Raw genomic sequence first — 13,558 nt, 5'->3', positions numbered from 1 at the left:
TACGGGGGCAGTTCTACTCTGTCTCACAGAGTCACTAGGAGTCAGAACCGACTCGATGGTGGTAAAGGTAGGATTTGCCTACTGTGCCCCTTGCTTAGGGCAACATACCTACTAGGAGATGTATTAAAAGGTCAGGAAGGGACAGTTATGGGTGGGCTCAAACCCAGGGGTATGGGCTGAAGCTGTCATCCAGTTTCTTCTCTCTCCCAGGGAAACTTCAGCCCTGTTTTTAAGGCCTTCCAACAGATTCAGTCAGGCCCACCAAGATTATCTAGGATGTTGCTATCTAGGATGTTAGCTGCTGTTGAGTAAACGCCAACTAAAAACTGAGTGCTGTGTGATCCTGTATCATTCTCACAATCACCAGCATGTTTGAGTCCACTGTTGTGGGCACTGTGCCAATCCATCTCATCAAGGATCTCCCTCCCCCTCGCTGGCCCTCTACATCACCAAACATGATGTCATCCTCCAATGATTGATTCCTTCTGATGATATGTACAAAGCAAGCCAGTCAGACAATGTTCCATTGTGATCCATGAGGTTTTCATTGGCTAACTTTTGGAAGCACATCACCAGGCCTTTCTTCCTAGTCTTTGCTTGGAAGCTCCACTGATACCTGTCCATCATGGATGACCCTGCTTGTATTTGAAACACTGGTGGCATAGATTCCAGCATCACAGCAACAGCCAAACCACCACAGTATGACAAACTAACAGTTAGGTGATAGTTATCTAGGATTATTTTTCTTTTTTAAAATCAAATGGTTTTATAGAGCTTTAATCACATCTGTAAAATCCCTTCACAACAACACCTAGGTAAGAGTCTGATTGAATAGCTGAGGACTGTAGCCTAGACACATCAATAAAGCCAACATAAATATCAAACTCAGTTTTTGTTGGGAAATGTTTTCATGTCTCTCTTATAATTAAAAGGTGTCTAGCTAGCAAGAGATTCTAAGTATATTTTTCTCAACACAGGGAGCACAGTTCTACTCTGACACACATGGGGCCACCATGAGTCAGAATTGACTCAATGGCCATTGGAAACCACAGGGCTAACTCAATAAATAATGATGTGAAGTTAAGATGCTCAGTATAGTTAGGCTACAGCAACCAAGGAAGTGGAGAAGTTTTAGAAATGATTCCTCTGATCCTTTCACTCATTTAAACTCAGAGCCCTTTTTAAATGTATTTGAATCAATTCTCTCTAGGACACAATAAAACCTATCAGTTACCCTTTTGCTTTGGGAAATAGAGATATATATTTATTGCTATTTTTTAAATCTTCCCCCCTTTCTTTTGCATTTTACAGATAAATATACTATGTGTGAGTGTACACTTCTTCTTATTTATTCAGTTTGGATATGTTGAACTTCATAAATTTAACTTCATTGGTTCTGGCACTACTACCCTTTCAAATATTGCCTCTGTTCCATCTAGTCTCTCATTTTATGCTTATACACATTTTAAACATTCTCAATTTACCTTGTATGCCTAATAGTCTCTTACATGTTCTATGTCTTTTCCTGCTCTGTACTATATTCTAATTTCTTTTTCAGATATATCATCCAGTTCAGCAAATCTCTCTTCAATTAGATCTGATATGCTTTAAGCCTATCAATTTCCTTTAATTTCAATTATTATATGCTTCCTAAATGGACGTATATTTTATATATTCTTCAAATTGGCTTCACATTCTTTAAAGTGTTTGTGCCCTGAATATTTCTAAAGATTTTTTGTTTGAAATCATAAACATAACTACTTTATATTGCGTTTCTGATAATTCAAATATTTCAAGTCTTTGCAAGTCAATGTCTGCTAGTTTTCATGTATGATTTGTTTCCTTGTATGTTTAATGATTTTTAACACTGACAATTCCCTTTGGAATTTTCACTGGGAGAATTTTTTGATGCTTAGACGAAGGGGTATTCAAGAGAACCTCTGTTTGCTTCTTCCAGAGACTTGGGGGAGCTAACAGTTTAGAATCACTATAAACTTGGTTTGAGTTTTGTCAGACCAAATTAGAAATTCTTAATTCAGGCTTCAAATTCCTGTGCAGACTCAGCACCAATGCTTTGAATGTGTATGTTTCCTTGCAGATTCCCAAGAAATGGGTTGAAGGAAGGAGCACCTTTATTCCTTCTTTACTTCTACACTAAGTTGCCCTAGATACATGGGAATAGAGTTTCCTATTACATTTCTCATCTCGGAAAATGAGCACCAGCTTTGTCTCCTACGCCCGCTCATGACAAAAAAAAAAAGTTCTTTTTTTTTAATTCTGTGTTTAAATTGTTTCAGTACACAGGTTAGCTCTGGATACTATCCTGCCATATTACCAGAGATGAAAGCCTCTTTTAATCCTTTTCTTAAAATTATATGCAATCCCAAGCCCATGTCCTCTCAAGGTGAAACAAAAGTATTGCTAAGAGAGAACCTGAGAAGTTCTTAACCCATAACAGAGCACAAATTCATAGTCATGATAGTAATTATCTGTACCTAATAAATATTTTTATATTCTTTGAGCCAGGTTAGGAGTATCTTTGCGAATTCATCTATATCGATAATTTTTAAATAACTGACTTTTCTTTTACAAGTTTGTAAAACTGTCAACGAGAATCAAATTCTGTCAACGCTAACTTCGACACAAAATGATGACAAGTTCTAGATCATGGTCAATTTGTAAATGTAAAACTATTCAAGTTGTCCATATAATGGTTTCTATTCTGAGTAACCATTTTCATATTTTGTATTTAGTTTTTTTTTAACCAGGTTGCATTTTTTTTTTAATCCTGTATAAATTTGTATTTTTTTTTTGTTAATGTAACTACTCTATAAATAGAGCAGACAATAAAATTTACTGAACATCTACAAAGCACCATGCACTGTGCTGAGAATGTTCGTGTATTGATTCACATAAACTTCACTGCAACCATGTGAGGTAAGTGATGATATTTCCATTTTAAAGGAAATGAAACAGATGCATAGGAATGAACAGCTATTAAGTAATAAAACAAGGATTTAACTCAACTCTATCTGATTACAAAAAAAATATGTTTTTTCTAAGTATGCACAAAAATATTTGTTTTATTAACTTTATAAGGAGCCCCAGTGGCGCAGTGGTTAGTGATCAACTGCTAACCAAAAGGTCAGGGGCTTGAAACCACCAGCAGCTCAGCAGGAGCAAGACACGGCAGTCTGCTTCTGTAGAGATTTTATAGCCTCAGAAACCCTACAGGGCGCTATGAGTCAGAGTCAACTCGACAGCAGTGGGGTTGGTTTTGGTTTTGGGTTATTAACTTTATGTTTTATTAATTTTATCAAATGCTAAGAATCCAGTTACAGAATCTCACGGTCAAAGGGAAGTAACAGATCATATGTCCTACCCATCCATTCAGTCCATGAGCCCCATATAACTTGGTCTTCATGACAATATAATTTTGACAATGGGCAGTAGCATTAGTTCTTGACAAAAATACAAAAAGGATTACTAATATTTGATTTAATTCAACAAGCAGGGATTGGATGACTCATTTGGGACTGTACTGTTCTATGCTTCAGCAATTATAAAGCACTATCACTTGATCCTCATAACAATCCTGGGAAATAATCCAGTCTACACAGGCGCCTTTGTGGTTCAATGGTTAAGCATGCACCTGCAAACTGAAGAGTTGCTGGTTCAAACCCACCTAGCAGCTCCACAAGACAGAGATCTGGTAATCTGCTCCTGTAAAGATTACAGTCCAGGAAAATTTAAGGGGCCGTTCCACTCTGTCGCGTGGAGTTGCTATGAGTCAAAATCAACTCCAGGGCACCCAGCAACAACAACAACATGGTTGGAGCCCAATAGCAACAGAGAACTTCAAAAGTAGCCCACTCCATCTTGGAAGCTCCAAAGGTATTTCTATCCTGAAACCCATCAAACCTCGTACTGCTCTTTAGGGCTATGTATAAAAAATGAGATAAACATAATCCTTTTTACTTAAGATGCACCTTCACATATTAAAAGTCAGTTATATTCCCACGGAGTATTTCCTAACCTCAAACTATCTTCCAAAAATTCCTCAGAATATACATGGTAGTATGGAATTCATCATCACGTTGATTGCTTTACTGACCCAATTTGAAAGATATTTAGAGGTATACGATCTCTTTTCTCCTAACAGTCTGGAAAAACAAAATTCTATTAATTCTCAGTTTTTCAAGGGCATTGCTGAGTTTTTAATTCATGTTTGTATCCTGGCTCTGAGCACAATTTATGACACACTGTAGGCCTTCACTCAAAGTTGAATTCACATAGCCAACTCACACTTTATAAATAAAGTCATTTGGAATAAGAAGAGCAAGTGTTAAGAACTGAAGTTATGAATACAGAAATTGAGACAAGCCTAATTTAAGAGACTTCTTCATGGTAACGTAGTGGGATGGAAGAATCAGTACACCTAAAATTTCTGAGTTCTGACATCAAGCTTCTCATCTTCTGAAATTGCAAATGTATTTTCTGAACCAAAAATCAGGGCACACAGTGTGATTATGAATTTTTTTTTAATTTATAATTTTACAAAGCTTAAAAATTAGTTACATATTCATTTTATGAATTGTTTTTATAAACTGGATTACATTGCAACTACTCTAAAAAAAAATAGTTTATTTTTTTACCACATCAATCTACCACGCCAAAATAACTCCTTATAAAATGCCTTACATAAAACTATCGCTTTTTCTTCTCTGAATGTATACCCTCCTTCTTCACTGAAACTATAAGCATAGAAACTCGACGAGGAATTTTTTTAATACCAAAGTCATCACATAATATTTCCAGAGTGCTATACCATATGTAGATATAGAGTTAAAAAAGAAGGAAAAATTTCCTGAAATTCTAGAAAAGATATTACTCAAGACTTGGACAGAGCTTAACAATGATAAAAATACGTAACAATGGCAATCTTTTCTTACAGAAGAAAAACATGAAGGTCCACTCTTACCTGCTTAAAAAGCTGAAGGTTAACTGCTGTTTCCAGGAAGTGTTTCATGAGACTTGAGCGGTGCTTCACAAAACTCTCCTCACAGAAAGTGATGGGCTCACCCTAAACAGAAATAAATGTTTTCAACGCATCAGTACAAAGTCAGTCAGAGAGCACCAACCATGTTAATAGAATATTACTGTCTAAGGAGGCATGTGGAGAGAAAGCAGAAGTATAAGCACAGCCTCGACTTCAAGGTGCTTACAGTCTAAAGGGAGTCAGAGTCAGCTATTATTACTAGTCGAACAGAGTATAATATTTGGATTGAATAGTTGGATTTCAGGCTAGTAAAAATATTCCTCTACTGACAAGCTTCCTAAACAAACAAAAAAAACAAACCTTGGGCTCTTAAATTTATCCCATTTCATGCACTCAGAGTAAGAGCAAATGTCAAAAAAGAATGACGCTCAAGCCTCAAATTTGAAAAAAAGGAAAAAAAAAACCCACAAAGATTTAACATCATTAATTTTAATTAAGAGTATTAAAAATAGCATGTATACCTGAAAAGTCCAATCATTATATTTTCATCCTGTTTCATAAAACATATTCTTACTATAACAATTACAGCATGATATTCTTTTTATTTATATTAGTATTTATGATCATCAATTTGTTCTCAAATTAATGAAAAGCTCTTAGAATTACATTCTCGTCATGACTGTAAACGCAATTCAGATTGGATACTTTCTAGGCTAAGTCCCACTGGCACGTGCTTTAGTTCAGCCTATTTGTTACACAATCAAGCAAGCGTCTTGTGGTAGCTTGCCCTCCACCAGATATCCCTCCTCCAAATCACCAGGGACTTAAAGGCCAAGTACAGATTCCACCTGTTCCACTTATGCCCATTCATGACCTCAGAAAATTGTCACTCACTGGCTGATCCCTGCCACCTGCTGTCCCCCTCGCTGGCCTCAATGCATGAAGGGTCCCCTTTGCCCGTTCAACACATATAAAGGTAAGTGACTGAACTTTATGATCAAATAGAAAACAGAAATTAATGACAATTATTCATTCAGTACCATGAACCTTGCAGCAATCCTTATGTTGCAGTAAAAAGGAAAACATGAGCCTGCTCATCGTCTAACAGAACTTAAAAAATATATTAGTTATAACTTAATTTTAAGGAAGACTCAATGTCTTGATTACAGTTATCTATATGTGAAATTCTGAAAACAGGTTACTGCATGAATGAAAGAATAAGACTAACAACTTGTGCAGTTCAAACATACTTGTACAAATGAGACTGCAGCCACTTACTGATGGAAATTAATGACACTATAAAACTGTACTGCCCAACACAGTAGCCACCAGCCACACGTAGCTATTTAAATTTAAATGCATTATAATTAAACAGGAGCCCTGGTGGCGCAGTGGTTAAGCACTCTCGTGAGCTATGGCTGCTAACCAAAAGGCTGGCAGTTCGAATCCACTAGTAGCTCCTTGGAAACTCTATGGGGCAGTTCTACTCTGTCCTGTAGAGTCGCTATGAAATAATTCATAGCAGAATTGACTCAACGGCAATGGGATTTATAGTTAAACAAAAATTCAGCTCCTCAGGACACTAGCCATACATGAATTGCTCAGCAGCCATGGATGGCTAGTAGGTACTGTATTGTACAGCACAGATACAGAACATTCCCTTTGGCACAAAAAGTCTTTTTGGACAGCACTACTACAGGGAGAAGAGAATAAAAGTCAAACAAATTATCGATAATCTGTTAAATGTTGTCACCTTCCCCCACCCAATGATAAAACTGCTTTGTGTACTTCTATAGTGATTGCTGCCATTCTTAAGAGCTATAGAATTATTTTTAAATTATGTATTTAAAAAACTGGATTAACTTACACAAATATATTTTGGGTAATGATAAGTACAATATACTTGTCACTCTTAACAGAATTAACAATCTGACAGAGGGGTGAAAAAACCCAAGCAATCCCTTTTTTGTATATCTAGTACCAGCATCACATCTAGTTACATGAGGTATTCAATAAATGTGTTATGAATGAATAAATAAAACAGCATTTGCACTAAGCCTTGGTCCATACAACACATTCTCTTTTCAAATATAAATACAAATTTTTTTTAATAAATAAAATCATTGCTTTTAATGGCAGTTCGAACTATATCACTGCTATTACAAAGTGATCAGGATCTCTGATAATTTTAGTTTTGAATTTGACAGATTTTTTTTTTCCAATCGGGTAAGAATGTACTATATTACTGTCAATTATCCATCTAGTTGTTACTAACACTGCAAGAAAATATTCTTCAATTCAAATACAAAGCTCTATCTTTTTTCTGTACAAAGTATAGAAAAGTTTATATTTCATATGTTATAATTAAGCTTCTCTTTTTTTTTTTTGAGGGAGTGGAGGGCAAGGGGATGGCAAATCTCAAAGGAGAAATGGATAAAGAGTAAAGACTACCTATGCTTCTCGAGAGTTGGGCATAATTTAGTTATTACTCAATATGAATTAAGCTGAAAGAACCCTGTCCTCATTAATCTTTTAGCAACTGCTTTCATCCTTTCACGAGATGGAATAAAGAGAGAGTCCAGATTTGCTGCCCATCTATTTATAATAACACAAATCTTGGTAAAAAGCTTTGAACAGAACCTTACACTATTAACACAATTTATTTACTAAGAATCTCTGATTATAACAAAGAAGATAGTATCCTGACACATATTAGAATTTGCTGTAGGGGAAAGAAAAGTAAGTCTTGATGAGCAATGCTCTGAAGTTTTATATATAAATACATAAATGAAGGGTCAATTATTGTCATCCCTGACCCTTCAATATGGGTTCTTTTAAATCCAAACCAAATGCAATGCATGAGAAGGAGGAACTCTGCTTTGGATCTTCTGAACATTTACAATCTAAGATCAGGGTTGAGCAGTCTTTCAAAAACTTTCTGAAGTTCCAGGTAGGGTGATCATGTGTTCAAGGCTGTCCAGTAAATTCCCAATTTATGCCTGCAGTATGAAATCATAAATGGGTTTACGGAGGAAATTTGAATGGGATTTTGAAAACTAATGGAAGCTTTATAACAAAGGTAGAAAAGATAGTCTTGAGAGAGGACAACATGGACAAAAAGTAGGTGATGTGTTTGGAATGGGTATGAATTACAGAAAGTATCAAAGGAAGATAAGAAAAGGTTTGGTAGAGGCCTAGTGGCTACTGGGTATAAACTACAGAAAGTATCAGAGACAGATTACAGGAAGGTTGGACCAGATTAAAAAAGGGTCCTGTGTGATATTCTAAAATGTGTACTACTTTCTTTAAAACATTGAAAAGTTCACTCAAGTATCTACTCAATAAAGTAACAAAATTATATCTGTGTTTTAAGATAGAGTTGAATGGGAAAAGGAAATAATGGAAATAGGAAGATCACTTAATAGGCAATGCAATATAAATTAGGCAGCAAACAATGAACTAAGGCAGTAGAAACGAAGAAATATTAACAACTATCGCCAACTGATTATCATTATGAGAATAGCAAAAGCTTACATAATACTTATTATTATAAGTGCTTTAAAAATATTAACTCATATAATCCTCAAGGTATTTATTATCTCACTTTACAGATGAATAAACTAAAGCATGGAGAATGGGTTAAGTAACTTGCTCAAGACTACACAGCATGTAAGTGGAAGAGGCCGCGTTCAGGCACAGTCCACACTTTAACCACAAAAGTATTCTGCCTCTGAGCATCTAGGATTCTGTAAAACTCTTTATTCCCATATCACTTTATCTGTAAAAGTACTGTACAACAGACTGTGATTACTACCCCCATTTTACAGATGAGGAAGCTGTGACTAGGAGAGTTTAAGTAGCTTAGCCCAGGTTGTGAGAGTTTGAAGGTTCATACGGTTAACTATTTTGATAAACATTTCATGGCAAAATCAACAGGACTTATTGATTAACTGATATACAGCAGTGTTCTCAAAGTCTGGTCCTGAGATTGAAACCTTTTCACAGGGCTTGCAGCATCAAAACTATTTTCATAATAATGCCTTTTCACTTTCATTTTTCTCATGAGATCCCGTGGAGTTTTCCAGAGGCTACATGATTTGTGATACCACAACAGACTAAATATAAAATCAAACATAAGAATTCAGGAGACTTCTATGAAGCCAGAAATTAAACAGATTTGAAAAAAATGTAAGACAATGTCATTCTTCTGACTAGACTTTTTTGTATAGAATTATAGTTATTTTTCATAAAAATATGTTTCCCCCCCAGGTGTCACAAACAGTTTGTGCTTGACTCCTGGCCAAAAGGCTTGAATCCATCCAAGCACCGCTACAGAAGGAGGCCACGGAAAACCCTATAGAGCACTGTTCTACGGAAGCATGTGGGGTTGCAATGAGCTGGAATCAACTCAAAAGCAACGGGTTTAGTAGTAGGTTTATGTCTTGGTTATTGACTGTTGCTATAACAGAAATACTATAAATGGTATATTGTTGAATTTTATTGGCCAGAATTTGGTTGAGGATTTTTGCATCTATGTTTATGACAGATATTGATCTGTAACTTTCTTTTTTTGTGGTGTCTTTTTTACCTAGTTTTGGTATCAGGATTATGCTGGCTTCACAGAATGAATTCAGGAGTACTCCATCCTTTTCTATCCTCCAAAATACCTTTAGTAGTAGTGGTGTTAACTCTATTCTGAACGTTTGGTACAATTCTCCAGCTCAGCCATCAGGGCCAGGGGCTTTTTTTTCTTGGAAGTTTTTCAATGACCTTTTCTATCTCTTCTTTTGTTAAAGGTTTATTTAGTTGTTCTACCTGTTTGTGTTAGTTTAGGTAGGTAGTGTGTTTCCAGAAATTTGTCCATTTCCTCTAGGTTTTCAAATTTGTTGGAGTACAATTTTTCATAGTATTGTTATGACTCTTTTAATTTTAGTTAGTCTGTTGTGATATCACCTATCTCATTTCTTAATTGGTTTATTTGCTTCCTCTCCTGTTTTTCTTTTGTCAGTTTGGCCAATGGTTTATCAATTTTGTTGATCTTTTCAAAGAACCAGCTTTTGGTCTTGTTAGCACTTTCAATTGTTTTTCTATTCTCTATTTCATTTATTTCTGCTCTAAATTTTATTATTTCCTTTCTTCTGGTGTCCAAGTCTCTTTTGCTACTGTCTATTTGTTACAGTTGTAGGGTTAATGTTTTGATTTTGGCCCTTTCTTCTTTCTGGATGTGTGCTATTTATTGCTATAAACTGACCTCTGAGCACTGCTTTTGCTGTGTTCCAAACATTCTGGTAGGATGTGTTTTCATTCTCAGCTGATTCTGTGAATTTCTTTATTCCATCCTTGATTTCTTTTATAACCCAGTAGTTTTTCAGCAAGGTGCTGTGCAGCTTCCATGTATTTGAATTTTTTTTTCCTTGCTTTTACCGTTATTGATTTTTACTTTTATGGCTTTATGGTCAGAAAAGATGCTTTGTAATATTTCAACATTTTGGATTCTGTTAAGGCTTGCTTTGTGGTCTAATATGTGGTCTATTCTGGAGAACGTTCCATGTGCGTTGAAAAAGAAAGTATACTTTGCTGCTCTTGGGTGGAGTGTCTGCATATGTCTAGGAGATCAAGTTGGTTGGTTGTGGCATTTAGATCTTGTGTCTTCATGGAGCTTCTTTCTAAATTTTCTGTCCTTCACCGAAAGTGGTGTGTTAAAGTCTCTTACTATTATTGTGAAGCTGTCTACTTCTCTTTTCAATGCTGTCAGAATGTTTTATGTATTTTGGAGCCCTGTTGAGTGCATATTTATTATGGTTATATCCTCCTTGTGTACTTATTTTTTAATCATTAGTGTCCTTCCTTATCCTTTGTGGTGAATTTTGCTTTAAAGTCTATTTTGTCAGAGATTAATATTTCCACTCCTGCTCTTTTTTTATTGTTGTTTCCTTGATACATTTTTTTTTTTCCCATCCTTTGAGTTTCAGTTTGTGTCTTTGAGTCTAAGGTGTATCTCCTGTACAGCATATAGACGGATTATGTTTTTTTTATCCATTCTGCCACTCTGTCTCTTTATTGGTGCATTTAGTCCATTTACACATTCAGTGTAATTATCGATACGTATGAGTTTAGTGCTGTCATTTTGATGTATTTTTGTGTGTTGTTGACAGTTTCTTTGTTCCACTCAATTTTCTGTGCTGAGTTCTTTATTTTTATGTATTTTCTTTTCATCTTTTTCATTATCGTTGATTTTGTACTTGCTGAGTCTTTGTTTTTCTTTTTATTTTGATGTGTAGGATTGTTAGTTTCCTTTATGATTACCTTAATATTTACCCCTATTTTTCTGTTTAAATCAATCTTTTATTTCTTGATATCACCTTGACTTCCTCTCCATATGAAAGTTCTATGACTATATTACTTAGTCCCTCTTTTTTGTTTTAATGTTGTCATCTTTTACATATTGACGTCTCTGTTTCCCTATTTTCAGCATTTTAGCTCTGATTTATTTTTGTGACTTCCCTATCTGGGTTTATATCTTGTTGCTCTGTCCTGTATTCTAATCTCGTTATCTGACGTTATTGATTTTCTAACTGGAGAACACCCTTTAGTATTTCTTGTAATTTTGGTTTGGTTTTTACAAATTCCCTTAACTTCTGTTTATCTGGAAATGCCCCAATTTCACCATCATATTCGAGAGACAGTTTTGCTGGATGTATAATTCTTGGCTGGCAATTTTTTTCCCTTCAAGGCTTTATATATGTCATCCCCTAACCTTCTTGCCTGCACGAAGGTTTCTGCACGGTTTCTGCTGAGTAGCCCGAGCTTAGTCTTATTGACTCTCCTTTGTAGATGAATCTTCATTTATCCCCAGCCACTTTTAACATTCTCTCTTTATCTTTGGTTTTGTCAAGTTTGATTATAATATGTCTTGGTAACTTTCTTTTCGGATATGCTTTGTGTGGGGTTTGATGAGCTTCTTGGATAGATATTTCCTCGTGTTTCACAATATCAGGGAAGTTTTCTGCCAAAAAATCTTCAACAATTCCGTATTTTCTGTTATCCGCACCCCCCCCCCCCCCGCCCTTCTGGTACTCCATTCACTCGTAGGTTATTCCTCTTGATAGAGTTCCACATAATTCTTAGGGTTTCTTCAATTTTTTTTTTTTTAATTCTTTCATCTGATTTCTCCACAAATAAATTGGTGTCAAGTGCTTTGCCTTCATTCTCACTAATTCCGACTTCCACTGCCTAGATTCTGCTCCCATGAGTTTCTATGGAGTTGTCTAATTCTGAAATTTTATTGTTAATCTTTTGGATTTCTGTTTGCTGTCTATGTATTCTTGCTGCCTGTTAAATTTGTCATTATCTTCTTGTATAACCTTCAGTTCCTCTGTTGCTTTGTCTGTGTGCTCCTCAGCTTGGCCTGAGTTTTGCCTTATATCCTTCTTGATCTCTTGAAGAGCTCTGAATATTAATCTTTTGAATTCTACCTCTGGTAACTCCAAGACCTTCTCTTCCTCAGGAGGTTTCTTGGGTCTTTGTTTTGGTCACTTGCTGAAGCCAACATGGTCTGCCTCTTTATGTGATCTGATATTGTCTTTGAGCCATCAGTAAGTTATTATACTTAGTTATTTTATGTTTGCTTACTGTGTCCTAGCTTCTTGTTTTGATATGCTCAAATAGGCTGGTTGTATGAGCTACTTTGATTACTGGTGTCTTTGGAGCTCTCACGTCCTGTTACCAGGTGGTTAGAGCTGTTACTAGGTATGCAAGCCCATTTACTTTTCTTGCGTGGATTCAGTTCAGATGTCCAGGTCACTGGTCATCAAGTATATGGTACAGGTTCTCACCTAAGGTCCTAGATGGGCAGGGCTATGTAGGAGTGACTGGGCTAGGCACAGATATCTGGCTGCAGTAAGGGGTTATGTGCTGAGCAAGGCAGGGAGTTGATGGCTGACCCCGAGAGCCTGGGTAGAAGGTGTGTCCCTGTTCCCTAGAGTGCATAGCTGGATGGGTTTTGTAGCTGGACTTTGGGCACCCAGTGCAGTAACATAGCTGTTAAGGACTAGGAAGCACCACTTATTCTCAGACCCCTGTGGCAGGTGACTAGGTGGAGTGGATAAAACCACCAGTCCTCAGGCCCCTGATGTGGGTAGGTGAGGACCCTGCTTAACGGGCAGGGTGGTGTCAAATGTCACAAATCTGTCACTTCCCCTTAGCTACTGCAGTTGAAAACAGCCTTCAAGTATACGCCCTGTTGTACTGTGCTAATGAAGGCCTATGCTGCTGACATGGGTCCACACAGGTCTAGGCTGGGATGGAACGCATTCAAAGTCCATGGACCCCTTATGCTTGTGCCTAAACAAAGGAGCTGTGCCTGCCCTGAGTTCCTAGTTTAGGGGAGCTGGCTGATTATTTTTCCCTGTTTGTTAATTTGTTGCCTGTCGGAAGCTGGGAGAATGGCTCAGAGCTAGCAACAGGTTCCACTCCTGGCCCAGGGGGCACAGCAACCTCTGAAGCCAGACCTGGACAAGAGCAGAGCAGGGATGGGGCAGGTAAATGGGACAGAGGTAC

At 36.7% G+C, this 13,558-nt stretch overlaps 1 protein-coding gene across 15 annotated transcripts in view; it reads right to left on the bottom strand.

Moving 5' to 3' along the window:
• Positions 1-13,558, bottom strand: part of DENND1B (DENN domain containing 1B) — a 287,699-nt gene that overhangs the window by 67,159 nt on the left and 206,982 nt on the right. For all 15 annotated transcript variants that reach the window (XM_064273444.1, XM_064273448.1, XM_064273449.1 and 12 more), the window contains one exon: positions 4,982-5,083. In XM_064273444.1, coding sequence (XP_064129514.1) covers positions 4,982-5,083 — 102 coding nt within the window. The remainder of the gene's footprint in view (positions 1-4,981; positions 5,084-13,558) is intronic.

The sequence above is a fragment of the Loxodonta africana genome, chromosome 20, assembly GCF_030014295.1.
Source record: "Loxodonta africana isolate mLoxAfr1 chromosome 20, mLoxAfr1.hap2, whole genome shotgun sequence".
Taxonomy (NCBI): Eukaryota; Metazoa; Chordata; class Mammalia; order Proboscidea; family Elephantidae; genus Loxodonta; species Loxodonta africana.
This window is presented reverse-complemented; position numbering and strand designations above follow the sequence as displayed.